The sequence below is a fragment of the Marmota flaviventris genome, chromosome 17, assembly GCF_047511675.1.
Source record: "Marmota flaviventris isolate mMarFla1 chromosome 17, mMarFla1.hap1, whole genome shotgun sequence".
In the NCBI taxonomy this organism is placed as follows: domain Eukaryota; kingdom Metazoa; phylum Chordata; class Mammalia; order Rodentia; family Sciuridae; genus Marmota; species Marmota flaviventris.
In genome coordinates this window covers 56,917,524-56,945,279 of record NC_092514.1, presented here as the reverse complement: position 1 = coordinate 56,945,279, position 27,756 = coordinate 56,917,524, and the positions used below count along the sequence as shown (strand labels likewise).

The 27,756-nt window shown below is 36.8% G+C and overlaps 1 protein-coding gene across 2 annotated transcripts in view; it reads left to right on the top strand.

Annotated features, from left to right (window-relative positions):
- Positions 1–2,723: 2,723 nt before the first annotated feature.
- Positions 2,724–27,756, top strand: part of Nsf (N-ethylmaleimide sensitive factor, vesicle fusing ATPase) — a 149,879-nt gene continuing 124,846 nt past the window's right edge. The window contains exons 1-3 of one of the 2 annotated variants that reach the window (XM_071602924.1): positions 2,724–2,764; positions 24,475–24,560; positions 26,997–27,096. In XM_071602924.1, the coding sequence (XP_071459025.1) occupies positions 24,478–24,560; positions 26,997–27,096 (183 nt within the window). In that variant the 5' untranslated portion in view covers positions 2,724–2,764; positions 24,475–24,477. Of the gene's footprint in view, positions 2,765–2,992; positions 3,076–24,474; positions 24,561–26,996; positions 27,097–27,756 lie in introns of those variants that run through there. The other variant, XM_027921771.2, reaches the window with a different exon arrangement.

Genomic DNA, 27,756 nt, shown 5'->3' with positions numbered 1-27,756 from the left:
CACTCACTGACAGGAGACTGAGAATATTTGTCAGGGTTCTCCAAAGGAAGAGAACCAGTAGGATGTGTAAATATATAGGAAGCGATTTGTTTTAAGGAATTGATTTGTGATTGTGAAGGCTTGGTGAGTCCAAAACCTGATAGAGGAGATTGGCAAGCTGAAAACGGAGGGAAAAGTTGCAGATCTAGTCCAAGGGTAATCTGCTAGAGAATTCTCTCTTGGTCTGGATGAGATTAGCCTTTTGTTCTATTCAGGCCTTCTGCTGATTAGATGAGGCTCAACAACATATGGAAAGCAATCTTCTTTACTCAAAGTCCACAGATTTAAATATAAACCTCATTTCAAAACACCCTTATGGAAATGGCCAGAAAAACATTTAATCAAGTATTTGGACACCATGGGCCCAACCAAGTTGACATATAAATTTTACCATCATACTGGGTCACAAAAGGCTGCTCCTGCCCTGACACTTCACTCTTCTTTATCCTGGGTCCTGTTTATATTTCATTATTATATCATCTTCTCTTCCCACCTTTCAGGTACTTTCCTATCTCTAGTCTATCTTTTGTCCCCTCCAAAAGCCCTCCAGCCTCTAGAAAATGTTAGTCATTTATACTTTAGGTTAAATTGAAAATCATTCTGTTAGGAGGCTTACCTATCTTTTCACTGTAAGGAAAGTACCTTTGTGGTTTTTTCAAACCCAGTGCCTCATGTGCCACTGAGCCACAACCCTGACCCTGTGTTTTTGTTTTTTGGGGAAGGGAAGGAAAGTGAGTAACTTACAGAAATCAAAACAAAGGGGAACAACCAGATTTTGCAGAAGAAGAAATGAGCTCCAGGGATCTAGAAAACCAGAGGGTATCTCTTTGGGGTGTCACCGTGGCGTATATATGCTCTGGATATTTCTATCTTCCTCAAGGAGAGTTGAGACTACAGTTTGGGGGAGAGAGCATCTGACTGATGAGTCCTGGTTCTGTCCTCACTCCTAGCCAGGGAAGAAAAGGGTTTCTAGTCTGACAAGAGTGAATGAATTGGGGGAGTTGTTACCCGAAAAGGAGGGAACAAAAATATTTGTTACCTATCAACTATCACTGCAAGGACTGTTCAGAAGGTGATGCAGAATTAGCTCCACTCTGTTTCTAATAAGACCTTGAATGTCAGAGCAAGGCACAGATGGGCTGCAGAGACACATGGACAATCTGGAACAAGGTCTCCGAGTCCTTCGCCTCCTGCTGAAGGCTAAGCACCTTAAGGACAAGTGCTATACCTGCTTGCAATTTGTTTGGTAGATCCTGCAAGACTGTTAATGTGATTCTATTTAATTTTTACCATTTGGGGGAAGATACAAAGGGCTTCTTACCATGGATAGATAAGAGCATAAGCTGTCACACTGGAACCTCTTCAGCAGGCCTATCTTTACAGGATGATAAACATTCCTCCTTGTTGGAGAGATTGAGGACATTCCTGCTTGCAATCTACTTACCTACTAAAGTCAGACAAACAAACCAGTAGTATAGGTAAATATGTTTGCATTATTCTCTGACCTGAGAGCCAATTGAACTGAGAGCCAGTGTCTTTTCTGGATCTGGTAATTCTTTGGGCAAAAATCTCTTAGACTTAACGGTTCAAATTCAAAGTACCAAAAATTTAAGATGCAACCATCAAGCTTATCTAATTATTCCTCTCACTTTACAAATAGGGAAACTAGGACTTGGAATTGGGAAGGGACATAGTAGGTGAGTTCCAGAAAGGACAAAGATCTAAGCCTCATGATTATTTCCATTGCCTTCTAGTTCTTTTTGTTGTTGTTATGTGGGGATTGAACCCAGGGCTTCAAGCATCCTAGGCAAACACTTCACCATTGAGCCACATCACCAACCCACTCCAGTTGTTTTTATAGTTTTGTAAGTTAATAGATGAGAATTGGACTGGTTTCCCATTCTTCCTGATAACCCCTCTGATTCACTCATTATTTAGTTAATATCTGATCTGTCCAACAAAGTACCATGATTCTCCCATTCAGTGTGAAAGTTTATGAAACTGGAATGAATTCTTCCGTCCCTAGTCCATCTTCAGCGCCTCAATTTTAAATCACTAAATGTGCTTAGCTCTCTTAATTTTTTCCTTCCCTTCCTTGTTTTGGGAAAAACAAATTTCCCCCTTTCCCCCTTAATTAACTGTGAGAAATAAAAAATAAATCTTATTGTCCTGTGCAAATATGAAGAGAAATATAAGCTAGCTGGTGCAGTACAGGCATCAGAGAATTCACTCAGTATCATCCTCTCGTAGCGTGCTCTTCTGAGATTCCAGTGAAGAAACATTATGATAGGAAGACAACCTTGAGGTTAAAAAAAAAAAAAGAAAAAAGTGAATTTAGGGCATATTTTATTCATCACGTAGCCTACAATAAAATAACACTGGGAAATAAATGCCTTTATAAATAAAAAGATTTAATCATAAAGTTAACAAATTCATAAAAATAATATCGATTTACTTTCAAATTTGAAGAAAGTACGAGTTTTCCAGGCTTTCCTAAGCTAAATAAAAATGTCAACGTTGACAATTTCCAGGAATTAGGACGACCAGTGCGTCTATAAAGAAAAACCAGGACTCTTCGGAATTAGAATTCAGACCCAACTTCTCGCTGCTGATCTCGCGGAAGACCAGTAACCTCGCTGGGGTCTCTCGGGACACTGACATTTAAGTGGGCCTGGAAGCCTAAAGTGAAAAGGTCACTAAAAGGAGAACTGTAGTTGGCAAACAGGTAAGCGATTAACTGCATCAGAGGCCTTGCGACAAGTTCAAGAAAACACAGCCAGCACTGAGGAGCTTTGCAAAATCAACCCGGGAGAGCGCAGCCCAGAGCCTGCTCGCTTTCAAGATGGCGTCGTCGAGCCGGCGCGCGCCCAGCGGGGAGGGGCGTCGGGGACTAGGCCGGGGGCGCGCGCGGGCTCACGGCGGCTGCGCGCTTGCGTGAGGGCGGGCGGCGGGGACGCGCGCGCGGCGGGGGCGGGTTCTGTCGAGCACCCAGCTGCAGCCGCGGAGCCGGACGTGTCCGCGAAGATGGCGGGCCGGGTGAGTGCCGGCTGGGAAGCCCCGGCTCGAGTCGGGGGCGCCGGGCTCGCGGGCACTCCGAGGTCCGGGCGGCCCGGGGAGGGGGAATGAAACTGAGCCATGGGGCGCTGGAGGATCGTGGGTACGGAGCAGCGCTTGAGGCGAGAGGGGGGCCGGTGGCAGGGGATTAGCCCTCCTCAGAAACTCCATCTCCTGGAGGGTGACCCTCGTTTCCTCGTCTCCTGCGCCTTCCTTAATCTTCCCTCTTCCTCCCCTGGGGCTCGGTTCCCTGGTCGTCCAGGTAGCCTCTGGCTCTTGTCTCCCAAGCCCCTCCGACTCCGGGCTCTGGGGGTTCCTCCGCACTCCTGTGGAGGGCTTATTAGGTGGCGCCGCCAGAATGACTGCGGGGAGTCCGTCTGCTGCAGTGGGGCCAGGGATGTGGGAAGGATCCCTCAGGAACCCCATTCTGGTTCTTCACGAATAAAAGATCGTACGAACGACGGGGTGCGAATGAGTTTTCGGGTTAACCCCCGGCCATCTGGGGGACCTGTCAACTGTGGAGTCAGGCAGGAATGGCATTAGCTTGGAGAGGAGATGGATTTGGGGTGTCGCGTTTTGTTTTTATAAATGACAGCCGGTTCGAACACTGCAAGATATGTTATAGTTTGAGGGTTTTAAATTTTACTTCCTCCTTTAGCGTCCAGAATCGCGGTGTAGGATGGGTTTGGCTAGGAAAGATAGGGCCCCCGTCCAGTGCTGTATTGCAGTGTGCAGAGAGCTAAAAGCTCTCTGAGGGATGGATCCTGCCCAGAGATTACACTGGTCATAAACCTGGGGACATTAACTGCGTCATTAGGGGCTAAGGATGTGCTTGACTGATTCATTTATACCAGAATATTTAAATAAGTTTGCATAAATTTATGCATATATGCAAATGTCCTGCCTAAAGGGAATTGTAGGTCATGAGATTCTAGAGTCAGAAGAGATCTTAAAGGTCATCTAATTCAGCCTCTTTCACTTCCTTTTCTTCATTACCTCTCGTTTTTTCTAAGGCTGGTCCCTGGACCTGTATTTCAGATTCCATTTTTTCCCTCCTCCCGAACCTTTCTCCTGAATAATCACTTCTTCTTAACCTACTCAGGCTTCTCCTTCCACCTGCACACCAGTCACCTTTTCTTCCTATTTTACAGCTAGAAATTTGGATAGACTCTGTATTTATTGTCTCCCATTTACTTACTACCAGCTCACTTCTCAAAACACTGCAGTCTGATTTCTGGCTCTGTCATTCCACTGAAACGTGTCCCTAAACTTAATTGATACTTTTCAATCCTCCTATATGTACTTGGGATTGTTGACCATTGCCTCTTTAATGGAAGACACTCTTTCCATGGCTTCTCTGATGCTTTGTTTCTGTTTTGACTCATACTCTCTCTTGCAGACTCACCCTCCTCTACCCAGTTATTCAATGCTATTATTCCTCAAAGGCCCTCTCCTCACTCTGTTTTCTCCTTAGATAATCCCTTCTAGACCCATAGCTACAACTATCTACATGTCAGTGATTCTCAATATTTTATTCCTAGTCTAGACCTGTCCTTTAAGTTCTAAATTAATTATGTTAGATTGCCTATTTAAAACCAAGGCCACTGAAATTCAGCTTGCTCAAATCTGAATCCAAGGTCTTAGCCCACCTAACTTTTTATCTTCCTATTTCCTACTTCATTGAATGGTACTGCCATCCATCCAGTTATGTAATCTGCAAAATGGGGGTGGGGAGTGTGGTCCACCTTTTATACCTCTTATCTATATCCTCCTCTGCATTCCCAGTAAAATAATTACTGAATTAATTATGCCTCCCCAACAAAAAAGGTATTTAATTAGGGCCAAAGAATCAGGAGCATTTTTGCTTTAAACCATATCCAACTACTGAAATCATCCCCTGGCCTGGTCACCCATTTTCTATCATTTAACTTCCCCAAACTCTCTCCAATAAGTGCACCTTTCTACATTTTAATTACTACCTTCTTTTCCCAAACTCCTCTCCTTTCTGGTATGGACTACTGCAGGAAGCTCCTGAGTGGTCTCCTTTTGACATTCTGGCTCATTTCCAATTCATTCTCCACATTGATGGTTCCTTTCTGTGCCAATTGGTACTTAAATTCCTCCTCAGTAGCATCCCATTACTTTTGGGAGAAGATCAAATACTTAACAAGGCCTTCAAGGCTCTTTGTGGTTTTCCCCTGCTTCTTTTCATTCACTCCTTTACTGTCTGTGCTCAGGTTATATAAACCTTTCAATTCCTTGAACCTACAGTAGTTTCTCTTTCCACAGGTCTTTGCTTGTGCTTTTTCCTTTCACTGTAATGTTCTGCCCTTAACCATTTGCCTCTCATTCAGAGATCACGCAGGGGAAACCTGACCTCACACTGTAAGTTAGGATCTTTTGTTACATACGCTTGAAAAACTGTGTTCCTTCCTTAGGGATTTATCTTTCTCACTGAAAATGTATTAGTGTTATTATTTGCCTTGCGCAGTAGACTTTACCTTCCATGAGAGTAGAAGAGATTGTGCTGGTCATTTACTCATCATCATCTGTGCATCAGGAAGCTTTTTTTTTAAGATGAGTTCTCACACTGGGTGTGGTAGCACACACTTGTAATCCCAGCTATTTGGGAGGCTGAGGCAGAAGGATTGCAGGTTCAAAGCCAGCCTCAGCAATTTAGCGAGGTTGTAAGCACCCTACTGAGAACATGTCTCAAAATAAAAAATTAAAAGGGCTGGATATGTGGCTCAGTTGTTAAGTGCCCTGTTCAATTCCTGGTATGAGAGAGAGAGAGAGAGAGAGAGAGATCGATTTTCACTATGTTGCCTAGGCTGGTCTTGAACTCCGGGGCTTAAGCCACCCTCTCAGCTCAGCTTCATGAGTGGCTGGGACTGTAGGTACACTTCATCATGATCATCTGCTCAACACATTTTGTTGACCATGAGCCTACTGTCTATTTGAATGCTCAGGTAATAGGGGGTTGTGTTAGTCAGCTTTCCATCACTATAAAAAATGCCTGAAATAATTAACTTAACAAGAGAAAAGACTCATTTTTGGCTCTCAGTTTCGGCAATTCCAGTCCACGATCCACTGACCCCACTGTTTTGGCCTGTGGTGAGGCAGCACATCATGGCAAGAATGTTGGACAGAGCAAAACTGCTCACTTCACCAGCCAGGAAGCAAAGAGAGAGGAAGTCATTTGGCTCCCACAGTTCCCTTTAAGGGCGCATCCCCAATGACCTAATGTGATCACACCTACTCCAGGTCCACAACATCTCCCAATAGAGCCATCCTGGGGACCAAGCCTTTGAACATGTGTACCTTTGGGGGACATTCAGCATCCAAATTATTGCAATGGTGCGTCACCCTACAGCTAGCCCATTTTAGTGTCACATAGCTGTGTACAAAAGGTCTTTTTTACATGGAGGTTTCCATGTAACTTTTACACATAGGTATTATTTCTGCTGTTTAAAGCTGCATAGAACTGCATAGAATTTCTTTTTTTTTAAATTTATTATTTTTTAGTTATCGGTGGACACAACATCTTTGTATGTGGTGCTGGGGATCGAACCCGGGCCGCTCGCATGCCAGGCGAGCGCGCTACCGCTTGAGCTACATCCCCAGCCCGAATTTCTTTTCTATATGATAGCTTCTCCAATATTTGAAGACAGGTTCCAAATCCCTTCAGATTTTCAAATATGCAAGTAAACATCCCCAATTCATCACATATCCAGTATTTCAGACCCTTAATCATTTAGGTTAATTTCCTTTGGAAATACTTTTGTCAGCCTTTCTTCTAAAAGGTGTCTACAGTGGTGGAACATGATGATCAGAAAAGAATGTACTTGAACTATTATTTCCTTGATCTGGACACTACCATTATTAATATAGGTTAAAATTGTTTTAGCTTTTTTTCCTGCAATAAATCACACTCTTGGCTCATATGTTGTTTGCAAACAAAACTCTAACATTCTTGTGTGTGTGTGCATGTGTGTGTGTGTGTGTGGGGGGGTACTGGGGATTGAACCCACTGAGCTATATCCCCACCCCTTTTTATTTTCTATTTTGAAAAGGTGTCTTACTAAATTGCTGGGATTACAGGCATGCGCCACTGTGCCCAGCTCTCACGTTTAAAATAAGCTCTTCCACCCCCATTCTGAGTATTGGGCAATTGTTTTTTTGAACCTAAATGCATGACCTACCCCTTTACAGTTAATTCTTTTTAGGTCAGGGCATGTCTGCTACTTGTTGAAGGTCTTAATTTCTTCATGTTAGGAACAAAATAATTTTCTCTTCCAGTTTTGTTTCATCTGTAGGTTTAATAATCTTAATTTCTGTGTCTACATTCAAGTAATTTATAAACTGTAGAATAAGACAGGGTCAGAGTTTGACCTTGAGCTTGCTCTTAGTGATCTCTCCTCATTTGCCTGAGAAATCAATCCTGTAAGGTAGGTAATATTATCTTTGTTATACTGAGGCGGAGGAAGGAGGGAGAGGCAGGTGCGTGCGCTAAGTAATTTGTCAAGTTCATGTAATTCTCAAGAAGCAGGATCAGGATTTGAACTCAGGTCAATTTGACACTGTTTCCTTGTTCACCAAATTAGTTTCAAGGACATAATTAAGACTAGATTTACTTTACCTAGAACTTTTTGGATTTTGATATCAAAATTTAATTTGTAGAATTTACCTTCTATCTTTTGGAAAATTTGAATAATTTTGGCCTATCTCTGTCTATCAATTCTTCTGAGAGCCTTAATTTTTTAGGCTAAACTACTTATTGGTGCTTAAGAGTTCATCTTGCTACAATACTTTTTAAATATTGTCTTTTCATCTGCAATACTCTTAAAATGGCTTCTGTATTTCCCTTTTGTGGGAGAAAAGATATTTTGAGTTATATTTGGTTAATTTTGGCATTCTGACATTGTCTTGTAAATAGTATTTATATTTTTTGTATAACTGAGGATTTTTTTTCTATTGCTGATTATTGCCATTGATAGTATTAGTAACTTGTTTATCTTGTCCTTGACTTTCTGGCCAACAACACCATAGTTCATTTGAGAAAGTGCTGAGGAATGAAGTGTTATATTATTCAGCATTATTACCATCTGTGTCATCAGAATTTGATTAATTCCTAAATATATTAAAGTCCCTAATCTGAGAAGTAAAGAACCTAAAAAACAAGAATTTTGTCATTTGTGAATTTATTGTATGATAAAAATATAAAATGGTAAGTTGTTCACATTTTATAATAAAACAATTGATTTGGCATCTCAAAAAGATTCAATTAGGTGATAAGTTTTCGTACCCATTTAAATTAAAAAAAATTGTTAGTAATAAAGCAGATTCTAAACTTATATTTTTCATTGCTTACATTTAAATATTGACTCTTTTTCATGAAAGAGTAGCGTAGACAGATGGCTGCCACTGCTCCAGGCCTACACATACATCCTCTTTCAGAAGTCTCAGGCTTCAGCTGCTCTGGAACTGTGGAATCAAAAGTAGAGGAAGATAGAATCCAAAGTGCAGCAGTCATAGTTTAGGAAAGAGCTGATTCTGGGTAGGAGGAGGTTCCCTAATAAAACTGCTCTCCTTGACAGTTGCTTTCTCATACTTTATACAGTACCACCTACCTACTACTGAAATAGAGAAGAAAAGAAGAAATGTTTTTATAAACAACAACAACAAGCCTTTGTAAAAATATATACACATGAATGCAAATAAAACCAGTGGATCTCTTCCTAAGTCCTTAAATCTCATTGAGATAATCTGTTGAGAAGAAATGTGAGAGAGATTATATTACATAGGAACCTAAGGGAGTGAACTCTCTTAGGAGTTGACAGTTGTTATAGGAAAAATTTTACCTAATCCAATGCTTTGACTAGGATGGGCCAGTGTTCATTATTGGGATACTGAAGAAGCTTTTGTAGATTTGTGTAAAATTTAGTCATTTATAACACTTTATGGGTAAATTATATCATTACCAACTAACCAATCTCCAGATGAATTTTTGGAACTCTAAGCTGTAAATTGGTAATAACTCATGTGCAGTGACACAAATCAAAACAAATACTATAAAATGTTTGATAGTCTTATTTCCTAAATAAAAGTTTTGCTATCCAAAGCATATCAACTTTATGCAGTTTATATGCATTAGTTATTGTTTTTGTTTACTAATTTAATTGAGATTTAAAAAGTCAGATGCAGGCTGGGGCTGTAGCTCATGGTAAAGCACTTGCCTAGCATGTGTTAGGCACTGGGTTTGATCCTCAGCACCACATAAAAATAAATAAATAAAATAAAGGTATTGTGTCCATCTGCAACTAAAAAAATTTTTTTTAAAGTCTTCAAATGCAATAAATTTTAGAAAATAAAGTTGAATTCTTGCTGGGTGCAGTGGCTCAGAAGGCTAAGGCAGGAGAATTGCAAGTTTGAGGCCAGACTCAGCAACTTAGTGAGACCCTATTGCAAAAATTATATTATCATCATCATCATCATCATCATCATCATCATCATCATCATCATCATTATAAAGAATGGCTGGGGATGTAGCTCAGTGGTAAAATGCCCTGGGTTCAATCCCTAGCACACTCACACACACAAAAATTAATTCTTTAAAACACCATTAGATAGCTTTTATCTGAAACCCAGAGGAATTCATGCTTAGAATGGAGTGGATTTATTCTTTTTCCTTTTCTTCCTTCTTTTTTTTTTTTTAATTAAAAAATTATTTTTTGCAGTCTAAGGATTGAACCAACCCCAGGAACACTTTACTACTGAGCCACATCCCTTGCTCTTTTAATTTTTGAAAAAAAAAAAAAAAAAAAAAAGGCCTTGCTAAGTTGCTGATGCTGACCTCAAACTTATTCTTCCTACCTCAGCCTCCCTAATTGCTGAGATTATAGGCATGCACAACCACACTCCACAGAATTATTCTTTTTTTCAAGTATTTAAGTTAAGGTGCAAAGGTGTAAGGTGAAAGTATATTATTTTACTATTGAAAATTCTTAAATTGGCCAGTGAACAGTACACTGAACACTTGCTATAGTGCTGTTGTTGAACATCCCTACCCTGGGCAATTGTTTTATTGAACCTAAATGCATGTATGGTATGGTATTTTAAGTAAAAATCTCTTAGATCCTTTTCATCTTTTAGTATTATATTCTTGATAGGACTCCGAGACCTACCTTACACTGACTTCAGTTTCCTAGTAGTTTAACCTCATAATTTCCAACTTAGCTTTTATGATGAAAGCTGAGCTGAATATTCCTTCTGTGGCTTTAACTATTTTCAGAAGCTCTAAGCATTTTAAACAAGTATAATTCATATACAGTTTAAGAGATACCAACATGATGAAAAGTACAACAAATAATATAACATATTCATGTGATCACTCACACTTAAGAATTATCAACTGTGATATTTGCTTTAGATCTTTTCTTCTTCTTCTTGTTTTTTTTTTTTTTTTTTTGATACTGGGGATTGACCCCAGAGACACTACCACTGAGCTGCATCCCCAGCCCTTTTTATTTTTTGAGACAGGGTTTTGCTAAATTGCCCAGGTGACCTTGAATTTACAATCTTGCCTCTGTCTCCCAAGTAGCTGGAATTACAGCTGTGTACACATACCTGCGCCCCTTCCACACACACCTGATTTTTTTCTTTTTAGAAATATTACAGATCTACTTGTGTCCTTTTTGTATCCCCTTTTGATTCCACTGAACTTTCCCAGAACTAACCATTAGTCTAACATAGGTATAGATTCTTTCTATATTTATGTGTTTGTTCTAGTAAAACAATATAATAGTTTGTGTGTCTTAAAAATATATATAGTGTGTCATGTTGTGTTTCCTTCTACAACCTGCATTGTTCATCTAAAATGGCTTTGAGATTTGGCTCTGTTGATATGTGTGTGTGTGTGTGTGTGTGTGTGTGTGTACACATATTGAGAGAGTGTGTACTAGTTGATTATGATTAACTACTGGGTAGTAGTTGAGTATACCATAATTATCTATACGTCTGTTAGAGAACAACTTGGATGATTTCCAATTTTGTGTTTCCTGGAGTCTACATTCTTGTATCTTGTATCTGTCTCCTTGCATATGCATGCTCCATGCACAGCAAGAGTTTCTTTTGAGTATATGTCTAGAGGTAGAATTACTGGGGAAAAGTTATATTCATTTTTACTTAGTTATTCTAGTTTACACTCTCGTTAGCAGTATATGAGTGCCTGTTACTCATACTCTCTTCAATATTTAATATTACAGACATTTTAACTTTTTCAATATTTATCTTGTTTAAATTTTGCATTTTTTCCTGATTATTAGTGAGATTGAGCATTTTTTCTATTGGTCATTGACAGTTTTCTTTTCTATAAATTATTGTATAGTTTTTGCCCATTTTTTTGGTTGGGTTTTGTTTGTTTGTTTACTGATTTGTAGTTTTTCCTTTTTCTTGGTGGCTGGAGTAGGGCATGTTTTGGATTCTAGTCCTTTGTTAGTTGCAAATAGCTTCTTCCAGGTGATTTTATTCATATTGTTCATAGTTTTAGATATAAGTTTTATTATAGTTATAATTAACTTTTTTTTAAAACATAAGATTGATGCTTTTGTGTGTTTTTCAGGAAATCTTACCTCATCCTGAGACTATAAAAGTTTTTTTTTTTAAAGTTTAAAATTTTAGGGCTGGGGTTGTGGCTCAGTGGCAGAGCGCTTGCTGAGCATGTGCAGGGCACTGGGTTCAAGTCTCAGCATCACATATAAATAAATAAAGGCCCATCAATAACTAATAAAAATATTTTTAAAAAAAGTTTAAAATTCTATTTTCCACATTTTGTTGATTAATTCAACTGGAACTCGATTTTGTGTTCAGTGTGAATTATAAAGCTAATTTTATCTTTTCCACATGTATAATCAATTGTCCCACTATCACTTATTGAGTCCATTCTTTCCCCCCACTGGTTTGTAATGCTATCTCTATTTTAAATCCAGTTCCAATATGTGTGGGTCTGACTCTGGACTCTACTTACCCTGTTACATTATTTTATTTGTTAAAATATGTATAGGTAGCACTGTCTTAGTGGCCACAGCTTTAAAATTTTTCTTGCTAACCCACGTTTTTCTTAATTTTGTATTTTTTGGCCATTTTCCATGTAAATTTTAGAAGCAACCTAATCTCTCTTCCTTTTAAAGAAAATGTACACTATTTATTGCTTTTGATTTTGACCTTTTTTCCTCATATTTTACAAGGGCTGACACAAAGAGTACTTCAATAAAATTCAGCAGAATAACTTTAGGAAGCTTTTTTTTTTCCCTTAACTTTATATTTTGATTTATTGTTAGCCAAAAAGTGCTAAAAATTTTTCAAAATTATGAGCTATAAATTTGAAACCATATGAATTAACATCAGCTGTTTATGAGTAATGCAGGGTATTTTGGTCCTTTCCTATATTCAGAATGAGGCGTGAATGTGCTGATGGATAGGAAAGTTATTAATTTCAGGTAAGAAATAAATTAGTAACTTTTGAAATCTAACCTTTATTTTAAAAATCACTAGAAAAGAGCATTTTGGGGCTTCATTTTTTTATTGCAAAGTATTTTTAATGTTATGTGTTTATGGATAAATAACACTTTGTGGTTGATTTGACAAGCAATGAAAATAGGAATTATCACTAACTGTGGGTCTTCAAAAAAAAACACCTCTGTATTGGGAATTTAAAAAAAATTAATTATCCTAGCTACTTTCCTCTTAGAGAATAATAATGACAAAATTTTGTGAGATGATAACAGATTTGGTTCCCCTTGTTTAGAAAGGAGCCTGGCATGGAGTTATTATTCAGTAAATGATTGTTCAATGAATGAACATGACATTTATTTCTGAATACCTCAATAAATGATTTTTTATTACCATGTCTGCAATGTGGTGCAGTCAAGCACTGTACCACTGAGCCACGACCCCAGACCCCCTTTTTGTTTTATTTTTGAGACAGTAGTAGCTGGGATAATAGGCATGTCCTTACTGCACCCTGCCTAGCAGTCTCTTAACAAGTTCTCCAGGTGATTCTGCTACAAGGTAAAGTTGAGAACCATTGACTTTGTATATCAAGCTCTACAAGTTAGTTGTAGATTTTTTTTCCAAATTTCTTCCAAATATATGTGCAAACTTTTTATTTTTAGGTTTCAATGTTATTGTTTTTTCTGCCTTTTAATACTTTCACCTATAACTAATTTTCTAATATTTAAGAAAGCCTAGTTATTTATTGTAATATACTAGATTAGGTTCCCTGACTGAAAAATTTAAAATGCTAGATTAAAAAAAATTAAAAATTGAGTTCATAGAGCTTACTGGTCAGAAAGTAAAGAATAATCAAAACAAGGTGAAAGTGGAAACTCAGAGATGTAAGCCAAGTACTTTTGCTTTGAAGATATTTATAAATTTGGTTGTGCTTCCTTCTCAAGAAACTCAAGAGAACAGAGATAAAAGTTAGTAAGTTTTATGATAGAAACCCCTCAGTAAAGATGGTATCTCAAGGGGCTATCTCTTGTAACAAATGTGGACAAAGAATAAACTTTTCCCATCCAGGGACAATTTTCTCTTTTTTTAAAAAAATATTTTAAAAATTTGTCCTTTTTAGATATACATGACAGTAGAATGTAGTTTTATATATTATACACATATGGAGTATAACTTATTCTAATTGGGATCCCAATCTTGATGTGGAGTACATGATGTGGAGTTACATTGGTCATGTATCCATATATGAACATAGGAAAGTTATGTCTGATTCATTCTACTGTCACCATTCAGGGAAATCTTCTATCTCCAACTTTGATGTTGCTAGGTAGGGTTAAAAAAAAAAATTACCCTGAGAATTTTCACCCCTAGGTTGACCTCCATGCAGATTTGAATCCCAACTTTATGCCCCTTGTTATGAAGTCTTAAGGAATTAATTAAGTGTAAAGTGATACAAAGTGACAGTGTCTCAAAGTGCCAAGAATGCTTAAGCAGCTGCAAGCACAAAGCTTATGAGAGAACTCATCTTCCTGGGACTTAAAGAATTCCTAAATATAAAGTTGTAAGAAATATGAACTCAGAGTCACAAAACACACAAAGAAACAAGACACAGTCAATGAGAGCCAACAGAAAGACCGAAGGGCAGTCAGATTGCAAAGACTTCAAATATTGGAATTAGCAGATACAAATATACGTAAATGCATACATTTAATATGCTTACAGGAATGAAAGTGAGAATTTAAAATAGAAGTGAAGAGCAAGTATTTGAAAATGACCAGGTAGATTTGAAAAAGAATCAAACATGATGGCTGGGGTGTATCTTGGTGCTCCAGCACTTGCCTAGCCTGTGCTAGGCCCTCAGTTGGATTCCAGCACTGCACCGCCCGCCCCCCCCCCCCCCCCCCCGCAAAAAAAAAAAGATCAAGCAAAATAGCTGAAAGTGAAAAACTATTATTCTGTAATTGAGATTGAGAACTCAGTGGCTTAAAAAAAAAGTTATAATTGAAATTGAGAACACAATGTGTAAGTTTAATAAAAGATTAGAGCTAAAGATAGAGTTAGGAAATTGGAAGATCTGAAAAAATCATTCAGAATGAAGTACAGAAACAAACAAACAAAAGAAAAGTAATGTAAGAGTTTAGAGAACACAGAAGGGGGAATAAGAAGGTCAAGTCTAGTAGGAAGAATTCTAGGGAGAAAAGCCTGGAAAATACTGAGGCAAAGGCAGTATGTGAAGAGAGAATGACAGGGAACTGGTGTAGAACACCAGCCCACAAGTTCAGAAAAGCCTAAAGAATCTTGAGTAGGGTTAAAATAAAACAAATTCACCCTGAGACATCTTTTAAAGAAGCTGCATAATGTCAAAGAAAGAGAAGTCTTAAAAGCCATCAGAGAAAAAAAAAAGATAATATCTTCAGCAGATAACTAGGTGATCTGGTGATTTCTTGACTATAATAATGAAAGCCAGAAGACAAGAAATAATATTTTCCAAGTCCTTATATATATTTTTTTCTCTCTCTCCTCTTATCAGGCCAGAGTCCTGTCAGATTAGGGTCCAATCCTTTTGCTCTCATTTAACCTTAATTACCACCTTAAGGCTCTATCTCCAGAATAGTCCAAGGGATGGGATGGGTAGATGTGAATCTTCTATGTGTTGTGTCATGAGTAGGAGGCAAAATTCGGTCCATAGCACATACCACTTAAAGACAGACATAAGATAGGCCATAGAGTACAAGAAATTTGAAATACTTATATTTGACAGGACTTGTACCTAGACTTTATAAAGAACTACAAATCAGTAATTAAAAAATGACAGAAAGCCAGCATAAAAATGGACAAAAGATTCAAAGAAGCATTTTATAATGACCATGTCTGAAGCATTTGTTAAGTGCTTAATTAACTCATTACTCATCAGCGAAATAAAAATTTTAAGCCTGAAAGAGATATCACTTCACATTCACCCAAAAGTTAGATCAAGAACAGAGTCCAAGTATTGGTGATGATGTGGAGCAACTGGAACTCTCATACACTGTTGATAAGGATGAAAATGAATGAGCACAATGTCTTTGGAAAACTCTTTGGCAAAATTAGCTAAAACTGAGCATATGCAAGTATGTCCATTATCTGGCCACTCTGCTCATTGGGAGAGGGGAAAGGATTATATCCAAAAGAAATGTATACAAATATTACTCAAAAGACATATACAAACATGTTTATAACAACAGTATCATAGTAATTCAAAGCTGGAAACAAATGGATATATATGAAAGTATATGCTATAAAAAGCAATGAAAATGAATAAAATATTGCTGTATGCAATGACATGGATGAATCACAGTCATAATGAAGGGTAGAAGTCAGAGACAAAAGAACAAATGCTGTATGATTCTGTTTATATGACATTTTCAAAAACAGGTAAAGCTATGATTTCTCTCTCTGATGGAAATCAAGATTGTGGCTATCTATGGTTGGGGGAGGAGGGACAGTGGGAACAGTAAGGGATGCTGGTAATGTCCTCTTTCTCCAATTGGGTGTTTTGTCCCTGGGTATGTTCACTTTGTATAAAAGGAACCAAGCACAAAGTACTTTTCTATATGCATGTTTTCTTCAATAAAAACTTGATTTAAAAGAAATGGTAATGTTCTTTTTCTTAAACTGGATGATAGGTACATGAAACTTGTATGATGGTGTTTTAGATCTTACTAGTATTTTATAACTATTCCTATTCAATATTAAAAATGATGTAAAAAGTAATCACTACTTTGTTTTTAATTTAAGTATCTGCTGCACCTATCACAGTGCCTGGTACATTTTAGATATTTTTAAAATATTCTTTCCAAAAAGGAGTAGTAGGCTAGTAGTTCCTTTTTGCCTTCTGTCAGCCATTTTTTACTCAATTATTTGTAAATAATTATTTCTACTGAATTATTTCTAAAGAATAAAATAGGAAAATAATAATATTATATTTTACTTATATTTATTAAGCTCCATTTATTAAATGAGAAACTTCTCAATATTACAGTATTACAATTTTTAGTGTGAAATTTTATAACATGAAATTTTAGTTATGTTTAATAATAGGGATTCAGATCAAAATCAGCAATTTAGATAATTATAGTGGAGACTTTTGGGTGTAAGTCAATAGATCATGCAGCTTTGAAGACCTTGAAGTTTGTTAGACCTTAGACCTTCTGATATTCTCTGTGTATCACTTTTTTTTTAAAAAAATATTTTTTAGTTGTAGTTGGACATAATACCTTTATTTTATTTATTTTTACGTGGTGCTGAGGATAGAACCCAGGGCCTTGCACATGCTAGGCGAGCACTCAACCACTGAGCCACAACCCCAGCCCCTCTGTGTATCACTTTTTAAATTTGTTTTTGAACTGGAGTCAGTATTGTTTTGATTTCTTTACAACTTTGGGGGCCAACTTTTCAGAGTAAAAACACTAAGTTACTGAATAAGATCTTAAAATTAAATGGTATTTTACAGTTTTGAAAACACCTTCACCGATCTTTTCTTGTTAGATTCTCAGAGCAACCATATGAGTTGGCATTCTCAAAATTCAGTTCACAAACAAAATTCAACTGACAGAAAAACCCACAGCTAACATTAATTATACTTAATGCTAAAGACTGAAATCTTACCCCCTTAAGATCAGGAAAGGTGTCTTAAGAGCAAGGATGTCTACTCTTGCCACTTCTATTCAATACTATATGGAAGTTCTAGGTAGGGCAGTTATGTAAGAAATAGAAATAAAAGACATCTGTGACAGAAAGAAAGAAAGAAAACTCTATTTATGGATTGCATAATCTTATATATATAGAAAATCCCAAAGAAATTTTACCAAAACAAAAATTTGTTTGAGGTAATAACCAAGTTTAGCAAAGTTGTAGAATATAAGATCAATATCCAAAAAATCAGTTACATTTGTATATACTAGTAACGAGCAATCTAAAAAATGAAATTAAGAGACTTAATTCAGAATAGATTTAAAATTCTTAGAAGGGAACGTTAAAATCTGCATGACCTTGGATTAAGCAGTGTTTTTTTTAAGATGTGATATAAAAGCATAAGCAATCAGGAAAAATATGTAAATTGGATCTCATCAGAATTAAAAACTTTGATGGGTCGACCCTATCAAGAAAGTGAAGACAACTCACAGAATGGGAGAAAATATTTGCAAATTATATATCTGATAAGCATTCATATCTATGTACTTGTATTAGGGTTATTTAGAGGAATAGAATCAATAAAATATATGCATAATTCTAAAAGGGAATTTTTTAGTTTGGCTTATATGGTCAGAGGTCACAGTGGCTGTCTGTGCCCTGGAGAGCCAAAGGAACCAGTAGCTGCTCAGCTCCAAAAGCTGGGAGCCCCAGAACAAGAGGGACCAATGATTAGCCCTAACCTGAAGCTGAAGGCTTGGAAGCTCCCTGGAGAGTCACTGTGTGAGTTAACATTGAAGAGCTGAAGAAGTTGGAGTCTTATATTCTCCATAGCAGCAGCAAAAAATGAACCTGCTCAAGAGGAATTGAGCTTACATGTGTTGCTTCTGCTTTTGTTCCACAGCCCCTAGTCTATTGCTTGGTGCCACCCATACAGAAGGCAGGTCTTCTCCCCTCAGTTTTCTGACCCATATGCTAATCATCTCTGAAAACACACGGATACACCCAGAAGTGAGATTTACTAATTTCCTAGGTGTCTCTCAATCTGATTGAGTTGACATTGAAGATTAACCATCATATTACTTGTAGGTATATATCTAAGAGAATTGAAAACATGTTCATAATACATTTATGCATGGATGTTCATAGCAGCATTATTCATAATAGCCCCAAAGTGGAAACAACTCAAGTGTCCATCAGCTGAGGAAATGATTAAATGTGGTATATCCTTACAGTGGAACATTATTCAGCCATAGAAAAGAATGAAGTTTGTATAAATGATACAATCTGGATGAACCTAGAAAACATTATGCTAAGTGAATAGGCCAGACAAAAGGACAAATATTGTTAACTGTAGCACACAGCATGAGGTTGAATGGGTTCTGTCTCATGAATTCAAGGAATGAGATCCATGGACACAAAGGGTGAGAGCAAAGAAGCAGGATTTATTAAAGTAATAGAGAGCAGAGCAGAGCTCCTGCAGGGTGAAGACAGTTGCCAGTGAGTAGCTGTTATCTAGGGGTTTATACGAATCTACAGGGTTAAGGAAGTTAGTCTCTGATCCAATCCTGGGTAAGGCACTTGTGTCCACGAGTTCTTCAGGTACCCTTTTTTCAGGTTACCATGCCTTTTTTGGAGGAGGTTTGGGCATTAGTCAACAGATATCAGGGTTTTTTTTGCTTATACAGGAATCATCCTGAGCTTGAGACCTGGCTTGTGTTTATGGTCTCTTAGCACTGTTACACAGAAAACAGTGCCACCCATACAGAAGGCACGTTTTCTCCCCTCAGTTTACTGACCCATATGCTAATCATCTCTGAAAACACACTCACAGATACACCCAGAAGTGAGATTTACTAATTTCATGAACATCCATGCATAAATGTATTATGAATTTGGCGGGGCTCAAGTTTCCTATCTGCCTATCCCAGCTCTTTTTCTTACCCCATAATTCTATTATATGAGGCATTTTTGCATATGGCTTCTTGGACTCAGCATTATGTTTTTGAGGTTTACTCATGTTATATATATCAATAGCTATTTTCTTCTTTTTGGTACTGGGGATTGAACTTGGTCACTCAACCACTGAGCCACATCCCCAGTCCTGTTTTGTATTTTATTTAGAGACAAGGTCTCACTGAGTTGCTCAGCACCTTGCTTTTGCTGAGGCTGGCTTTAAACTCGAAATCCTCCTGCCTCAGCCTCCAGAGCTGCTGGGATTATAGGCATGTGCCTCTACTCCCAGCTGCTATTTTCTTTTTAATTGCTGAGTACTCTTCCATTTTATGACTGTATCACAATTTGTTTATGCATTTATCTTTTGAAGGATATTTGTGTCATTTCCATTTTGAGTCTATTATGAATACAGCTGCTATGAGCGTTTATCTACAAGTCTTTGTGTGGACATGTCTTCATTTCCTAGGTGAAAAATTTAGGGGTATACTTGCTGGGTGACATTAACTATAGGAAACTTCATCACATTTTTGCTAATATTTGACGTCAGTCTTTTACATTTTTTTTGTATGTTTCTACTCAAAGACTTTTTTCCTTTTTCAATATAAATTAAAGGAATTTAAAAGACTTAAATGATATCAGAAGGTTCATTCATTGTATGAATAGTTATCGGTCTAAGATGGGGTGTGTTAAGGGTATCCCTAGAGACTCTTGGAGAGACAATTGTAGGACACACAGGTTCAACTTTTTGTATGCCATTCACTCCTAGTCCTACGTGGCTTCAGAATTTTAAGAGAAAGTATTATAAGAATGTATAGCAGAGGGACTCTATAGGCTGAAGGTGGGTATTACATGTGGTCTTTTTTGTTTGTTCTAAACCAGCACTACCCATGAAACTTTATAGCCACTAGCAGCACTTGAAATATGGCTAATCTAACTAAGAACTGAATTATTTGTTAATTTTTTTTCTTGTGGTACTGGAAACTAAACCCAGAGCCTCCCACATGCCTGTAAGTACACTTATCACTGAGCTACATCCCCAGCCCTAATTTTTTTTTTTTTTTTTTTTTGGTGGTGCTGGGGATTGAACCCAGAGCCTTGTGCATGTGAGGCAAGCACTCTACCCACTGAACTATGATCCCCTGCTCCCCCAGCTCTAATTTTAATTTATTTTCAGTCTTATATGTCTGGTGGTTCCTTTATCAGAAAGTGCAGTTCTAAAATGTTATTTATTTATTTATTTTTTAGGAAAGATCCTTTTAGAGGAGATGTGAGATTGTCAGCTGAGCTGGCCCTGGGACAAATTCATGTAGTTTGTCCTTCTCTTTCCTGTGGGGATGTGTGTCTCTCAAGAGATGTCTCTTAACCAGTATCTTAAACACCACAGAGGAAGGACTGGCAGATGCACCAAGGTTACAGTTGGGGTAGGGGCAGCTAATTGTGCTAACTTAGTGATTTCAAACTCAAAATAAGCCTTTAGTAATATAGTCAGGAACCACATTCTGTTTTTCTTTCTGTTGAATTTGTCCTCCTGCATTATTTGGTAAACAATAAAGCATTAAATATTAAATCATTCAATTTTTAAAGTGGTCCTTTAGGTAAAGGGTGTGTTATTTAAATGCTCAAGCAGTGTAATGTTGCCCAAAGGAATCCTGGCTAAATTCCCTCAATTTTTGTTTGATGAACAGAAGCAAATTGCCTTTCTGTATTTTCAAGGCTTTCAATAAATAATGATATAATTATTTTCACTAAAGTTTCTATTAAAGGCTTGTTGAAATTTTCATTCTTTTTTTTTTTTTTTGGTACTCAGGATTGAACCCAGAGGCACTTTACCACTGAGTCACATCCCCATCCCTTTTTATTTTGAGACAGGTTTTCAGTAAGTTGCTTAGGGCCTCGCTAAGTTGCTGAGTCTGGCCTTAAATTTGTGATCCTCTTGCTGAATCCCAAGTTGCTGGGATTACAGAAATGGGCCATTGCGCCTGGTGGAATTTTCATTCTTTAGAGAGCAAGTAGTTTATAATTTTTGATAATTCAGATTGTTATAATGAAAACATTTCTTCATTGTTTAGGCAGTTCAGTATTGCAGTAACTCAGATAACTAAACTTACATAAAACTGAGTAACAATTTTGTACAGCTACAGTGGTTGTTTTTTATTACTGTTTCCTAGAGGCAGGGTCAATGTTAGAAAAATTGTGGAATTTTCCCTTGGCATTACTGTGGTAAGTAGGCAGCTACTATTTATAGGGATTTACACTTTGTTGAAAAAAATGAGATATCCTGCTTGGCTTACCATAAAAACACAGATGCTTCTAGATTCCAGTAGGGAGGCCTTTTGCTCGCAGCATCTGTTTTAGTTGGTTAGCCAGATGACTTCTATAGATTTTTATTCTTTCTTTGTTAAAGGACACTGACAAGCAAACAAGTTTACAAATGAAAATGTTAACTTGGCATTTTGTAAATTTTTTTTTATTACTTTGGAATATCTGGTTGGTTTTTTTTTTTTTTTTTTTTTTTACTTGTTTTGCAGTACTGGTGATTAAACCCAGGGGCCCTCTCCTGCTGAGCTACATCCTTAGCCACCCCTCTTTATTGACACATGGTCTCACTAAGTTGCTGAAGCTGCCCTTGAACTTGGGATCCTCTTGCATCTGCCTCCTGAGTAGCTGGGATTACCAGTGTGTGCCACTGCCCACAGTTAGCAAAATCAGTTCTAAGTAACTTTGAACAATTGTATTACTTCCTAAATAACCATGAAATGATCAGTACTTTGCATACATGTTCCTTGGATTGTTTATTCTTCAGTTGAGACAGATAGGTATTGACCAATAAATTTATATATTTAATGGGTGTTTAATGAGTACTGACTGTATGTCAGACCAGGTATTAGTCCCAGGAACTATAGATATGAGCAAAATATAGTCTCAGTCTTTCAGAAACTTATTTTCTTATATGCAGTGCAAACATGTAGGCAGATAGCAAAAATATAGTCAGGTGCTTCCATCTGAAGTTTATTTTATCTCTTTAGTTGATAGGGCAGGTGTTTAGGAAGCCCTCTTAGAAAATGTAATGTTTAAGCTGAAAATGGTAGAATGAGTAGGAATTGCCCAGGCAAGGGGCAGAGGTTTGGGGAAGGAATACAAAAGGAAGAAACTCACAGGCTAAAGAGACCCTGGGAGGGTGTTAGATACCTGGTCAAGGTGTGACCTTGGCAAAATGCTTTCTCATTCAGCAAGCAGACTTGTGATCTTGGCTGTTCATTTCATATGCTAAATTAGTGACTTCCAAACATTTGATCAGGAATCCCCAAATTAAAAAATGTCTTATGTACCCCCAGTATATATCCATACTTAACATATAAAGAAGATGTGCTAAAACTAAATGTACAATAATCTCATGATTTTTATTTTATTAATACATACAGCAAAGTGATACATCATTCTTTAAGACGTTGGTTTAATATTTTGTGCTGTATGTATTCAGAGGGCTATTTCTAAATTCAGTTTATCTTTTTTTAACAAGTGATAACTTTTTAAAAAATATATTTATTTACTTATTTTTATGTGGTGCTGAGGACTAAACCCAGTACCTCACGCATGCAAGGCAAGAGCTCTACCACTGAGTTACAACCCCAGCCCTAAGTTTGGTTTATCTTGATACTTGATTTTAATTGCATGTCAATGTCTGGATCAAAATGGGGGAATTTGGCTGCACTTTTGAAATCATTTTTTTTTTTCTTGAACTTAATAGATGGAACTCTAGATAGGGCAGAGGGGTTGGAGGGGAAGAGAGAGGGGCATGGGATTATTAATGATGGTGGAATGTGATGATCATTATTATCCAAACAAAGTACAGGTATGAAGACACGAATTGGTGTGAATATACTGTATATACAACCAGAGATATGGAAAATTGTGCTCTATATGTGTAATAAGAAATGCAATGCATTCCGCTGTCATATATAAATGAGAAAATTGATATAAAATAAATATAAATAAAGTACTAGTATTTTCTTCTTATATCCCAAAGGATTGTCTTGTAAACGTGTCCCACTTTAGCCCAAAACAACTGGGATGATGATTTTGAAATTTTTAGTTAAAAGCATAGCAAAAAATGATTCATCTTATTCTATAAATTTGTGTTTGGGAGACAAATTTAAGAATAATCTGCTTTGGTTTGAGATTTGAGGGATGAACACTTATAAAAGGAATGTGTCCTAGTGTCATAGCTCACCGGAAACTTAGAGAACAATGGAGGGGTTATTGGTTAAAAACATCATTTGAACATTTTGCTAGTAACTGCTAACCAAAAGGGCCACTAATTGTTTTTCTTTTAAAGTATTCCTTGTAATTATTTTTTGTTGAAAGAGGTTTAAAAGATAGGTTTTCTTAATCTGTAGGAGACATGATTCATAGCCACTTAGGATCTCTTATAACAAGATGCTTTTTATAATTTGTTGAATTAACTTCACAACACTTTCATCAGCCAAGATTCTTTTCTAGCCAGGCACAGTAGTGCATGCCTATAATCCCAGTGGCTTGAGAGGCTGATGTAGGAGGATCGAGAGTTCAAAGCCAGCCTCAGTAATTTATTGAGGTCCTGAGCAACTTATCGAGACCCTTTCTCAAAATGAAAAATAATAATGGAGATGTAGCTCAGTGGTAAAGTGCCCCTGGGTTCAATTCTTAATACCAAAAAGGAAAAAAAAAAAAAAAAAAACCATTCTTTTCTGTGAATGAAATGATGGAATGGAAAGCCCCTTATTGGATTGGAGTCCAATAAGCTGAGCAAAAAAATTATTTATTGTCTTATAACCTGTTTAGGACTGGTTTCAAGGACTTAAACTTTGTCCAGTCTGAGTTTCCATATAGCTATTTGTCTATGTCTCTGCTGACTGCTTTCTTTGTGACCATTTTACTGTCTTTTTTGAGTAGAAAAATCTTCCTCCGTATGGTAATGCAGCAAAAAGAGTGCTTTTCTTTTAGTGCCTGTACATATAAAATCCTGTGGGTGAGTTAGAAGTGTATATGTGTGCGTTCTGTGATTGGCAGTCCCATAAACCCACATGAAATGAGGGAGGATTTGTTTCCCAAAGGAAGGGTTTGCGTCTACCACAGAAGGGATTCTAGGAGTGAAAAACAGTAGAGGTTTTTTACAAGTGATGAAGAATACAGTTCAGGAAGACATAATCTTTAAGGAAATAAATCCTAACTTCATTTTATCTTCTTAACCATTGATTTTTATAGAGTATGCAAGCTGCAAGATGTCCTACAGATGAATTGTCATTAACCAACTGTGCAGTTGTGAATGAGAAGGATTTCCAGTCTGGCCAGTGAGTATCTGTTTTCTTTTAACCTGCAAGTTATATTTAAGAAACTCCAAAGAGTAATTTTTAGGAAACTTCAGAATTATTTTTGTATTGTTCTCACTGAATTGGAAAATGAAGGAAATGAGAGTTAGGCATTTTAATTATTACTGTATCAAACTTTTAAAAGACGTATATAGCTTTTATATATCACTCTTAATTTTTTATTAATTTTCTTCACAGAGTTAAACATACTGGTTATCTGATTCATGGCTAGCATAGTTATTAGGTGTTTGACTCTGGAGTCAGATTGTCTGAGTTGGGGTCCAGGCTCACCATCTCTGTGTCTCTGTGTCCTGATCTTTAAAATGGGCATGATGCTAATATCTTCCTCAGGGTAGTTGTGAAGATTAAGTTACACAGATAAAACACTTAGAATAGTCCCTAGCATGTAAATAAGTAAGCTGTCAATAAAGTTTAGCTATTTAGAACATTATTACTATGATAATCTGACATACTAAAGTTGGTAGATGCATGAGAAATGTGGAATCTTTGAAAGCATTTTCATCATAATTTGTTTCAATTAATTCACATCACCCACTAATCTTCCAAGGACCCTGCTTCCAAGTTCTGTGCCATACACACGCTTCTGAGATTGATAGAGATAAGGAGTTGAAGGGGCTGTACCAAAAGTCAGTCTAGGGACATAAAGAACAAAGGAGCAGGATTTTAATTGAGCTTTAGAGTTAAGAGGCATTGATTATATACTTGATTATATTAACATTATTTCCAGTGCTAGACATTCTTTGATGCTAAATTGAACACAGGACTTTCAACAAATAAACTGAAATATAGGTAATCAATGTGAGAATTTGTTTATGAAATGTTTTCATATATGTTGAATTTTGGGTTACTTAAAATATAGTAATTATAAATAACTTGTATACTAGTGGCAAAGCAATATGTATAGAAATGCTAACCTTTAGCATTAAAATTATAGTATCATAAAAGATTATCTAATATTATTGTCATTATTTTATTTTTTTTGGTACTCAGGATTGAACATAGAGGGACTTTACCACCAACCTACACCCCCAGTCCTTTTTCCTTTTTTCACTAAGTTGCTGAGGCTGGACTTGATTCTCATGCCTCAGCCTTCCAAGTTGCTGGGATTACAGGGTGTGCGCCGTGAGCCTGGCTGTAAAATATAATTTTAAAAATGATAATTGAGCTAGCAGTGTACCACAGTAGTAAAGTACTTGCCCAGCATCCATGAGGCCCTGGGTTCGATTCCCAGCACCACAAAGGAAAAGAAAATATGGTGCTGTTGGATAACAGAATTTAGAACTTCTATTTTATAAACAGTCCTTGTTAGTCTCTTAATGTAGAAGATTATTACAAAATAAATATATGTATTTATGAGTAGTGTTTGAGCAGGGTATTAGCACAAAATTCTTTGAAATTGTAAATATTAATATGTACATGAAAGCTGATGTCTTTGGGGAAATTTTTTCATATTTTTATTTTATAGTGTTATTGTTTTAGCTTTTGAGAGTCTGTTAAATTTTTTTAATGAATATTTCTAAAATCTAACTTTGTTTTTTTTTTTTTTAAAGAGAGAGTGAGAGAGAGAGAGAATTTTAATATTTATTTTTTAGTTATCGGTGGACACAACATCTTTGTTTTGTATGTGGTGCTGAGGATCGAACCCGGGCCGCACGCATGCTAGGCGAGCGCACTACTGCTTGAGCCACATCCCCAGCCCACTAACTTTGTTTTTTACTGCTATGTTCTAGCTCTTTTATCTCTTGTTCTCCTGCCTTTATTTTGTTAGGATGTGTGAAATAATTCTCAGGAGAGGAAATCTATTTTTTACTTAATATCAAGGACTCTAAATCACTGTTTTCTGATTTATATAAAGTGGAAAGTGATGAAGTTGATTTTTTTGGATTAGATGTACTCTATTGAACTTGGCTGGATTCCATTTGATATGTCCATGGCCCAAGGTGGTCTTTATTATGTGTGTGTGTGTCTGTCTGTCTGTGTGTATAAACATGTATGTATGTACTGGGGATTGAACCCTAGGGTACTTTACTGCTGAAATATTCCCCGGACTTTTTATTTTGAAACATAGCCTTGCTAAATTGCTGAGGGTTTCTCTAAATTGCTGAGCCTGGCATCAAACTTGCGATTTTCCTGCCTTAGCTTCCCCAGCTGTTGGGATTACAGGTGTGCTCCACCATGCCTGGCGGCCCAGAGTGCTCTTTATGTCCGGAAAACATTTTGAATTGCTGATAGTTTTTGGAAACTAAATCTGTGATTCTGTTCCTTCAGGACTGTCATATGGTGCGATGCTTCTATCTGGTACTCATTAGACATCAGTTTGGGAAAAAATATATTTAGAAATTATGTTTTCTTTTTCTTTGATATGAAGTACTGACTATGTTTTTGGTTTTCTTTTAGGCATGTGATTGTGAGGACCTCTCCCAATCACAGGTACACATTTACACTGAGGACCCATCCATCAGTGGTGCCAGGGAGCATTGCATTCAGCTTACCTCAGGTAATTCAGATGTTCATTTATTCTTTCCTATTCTTGAAAGTCATACAAGAGTCCATTCATTTTAAGCAAGCATCACTCTCTAAATTATTTATTCATATTTAAGAAAAATACATAGGTATTATGTAAGTAATTTAAAGATATATTCTTATCATTTTTTTACTATGGCTACATTTTATTGCCTTGATTTTTTTTTTTATAATTTTTAAAAATTCAGCAGTAATACCAGTCAGCCATCAGATATAGTGTCAAATGATTTTAATGCTAACTCTCAGGGTAACAGAAATGATATAAAAATAATCTTATTTGTAAAATTGACATCTAATAGTAGAAGTTTTATAATATAATGGTGTCAGACTAAAGAACACGAAAAAAGTAGTTACCTCAAACTATAATTTAACTTGCTAGGCTCCCCCAACAACTGGAAGGGTTGTGATTCCAGTTATGACTGGGGGTGGGTTCTGTGGAGTCTATTTGGGTCCCAGTGCTCATAGTACATGATAATGGAGCACCACAGGTACAAGCATGTATCATTTCCCACTTGTCATTTTACTCAGGCTAGTCACCCCACATTCCTAAGCAATGTGAATGCTATCTTACCTCTTTCTAGTGTGTTAGTAAACATTGATTTATTTCTTTATAAGAAATTAAGCATTATTTATT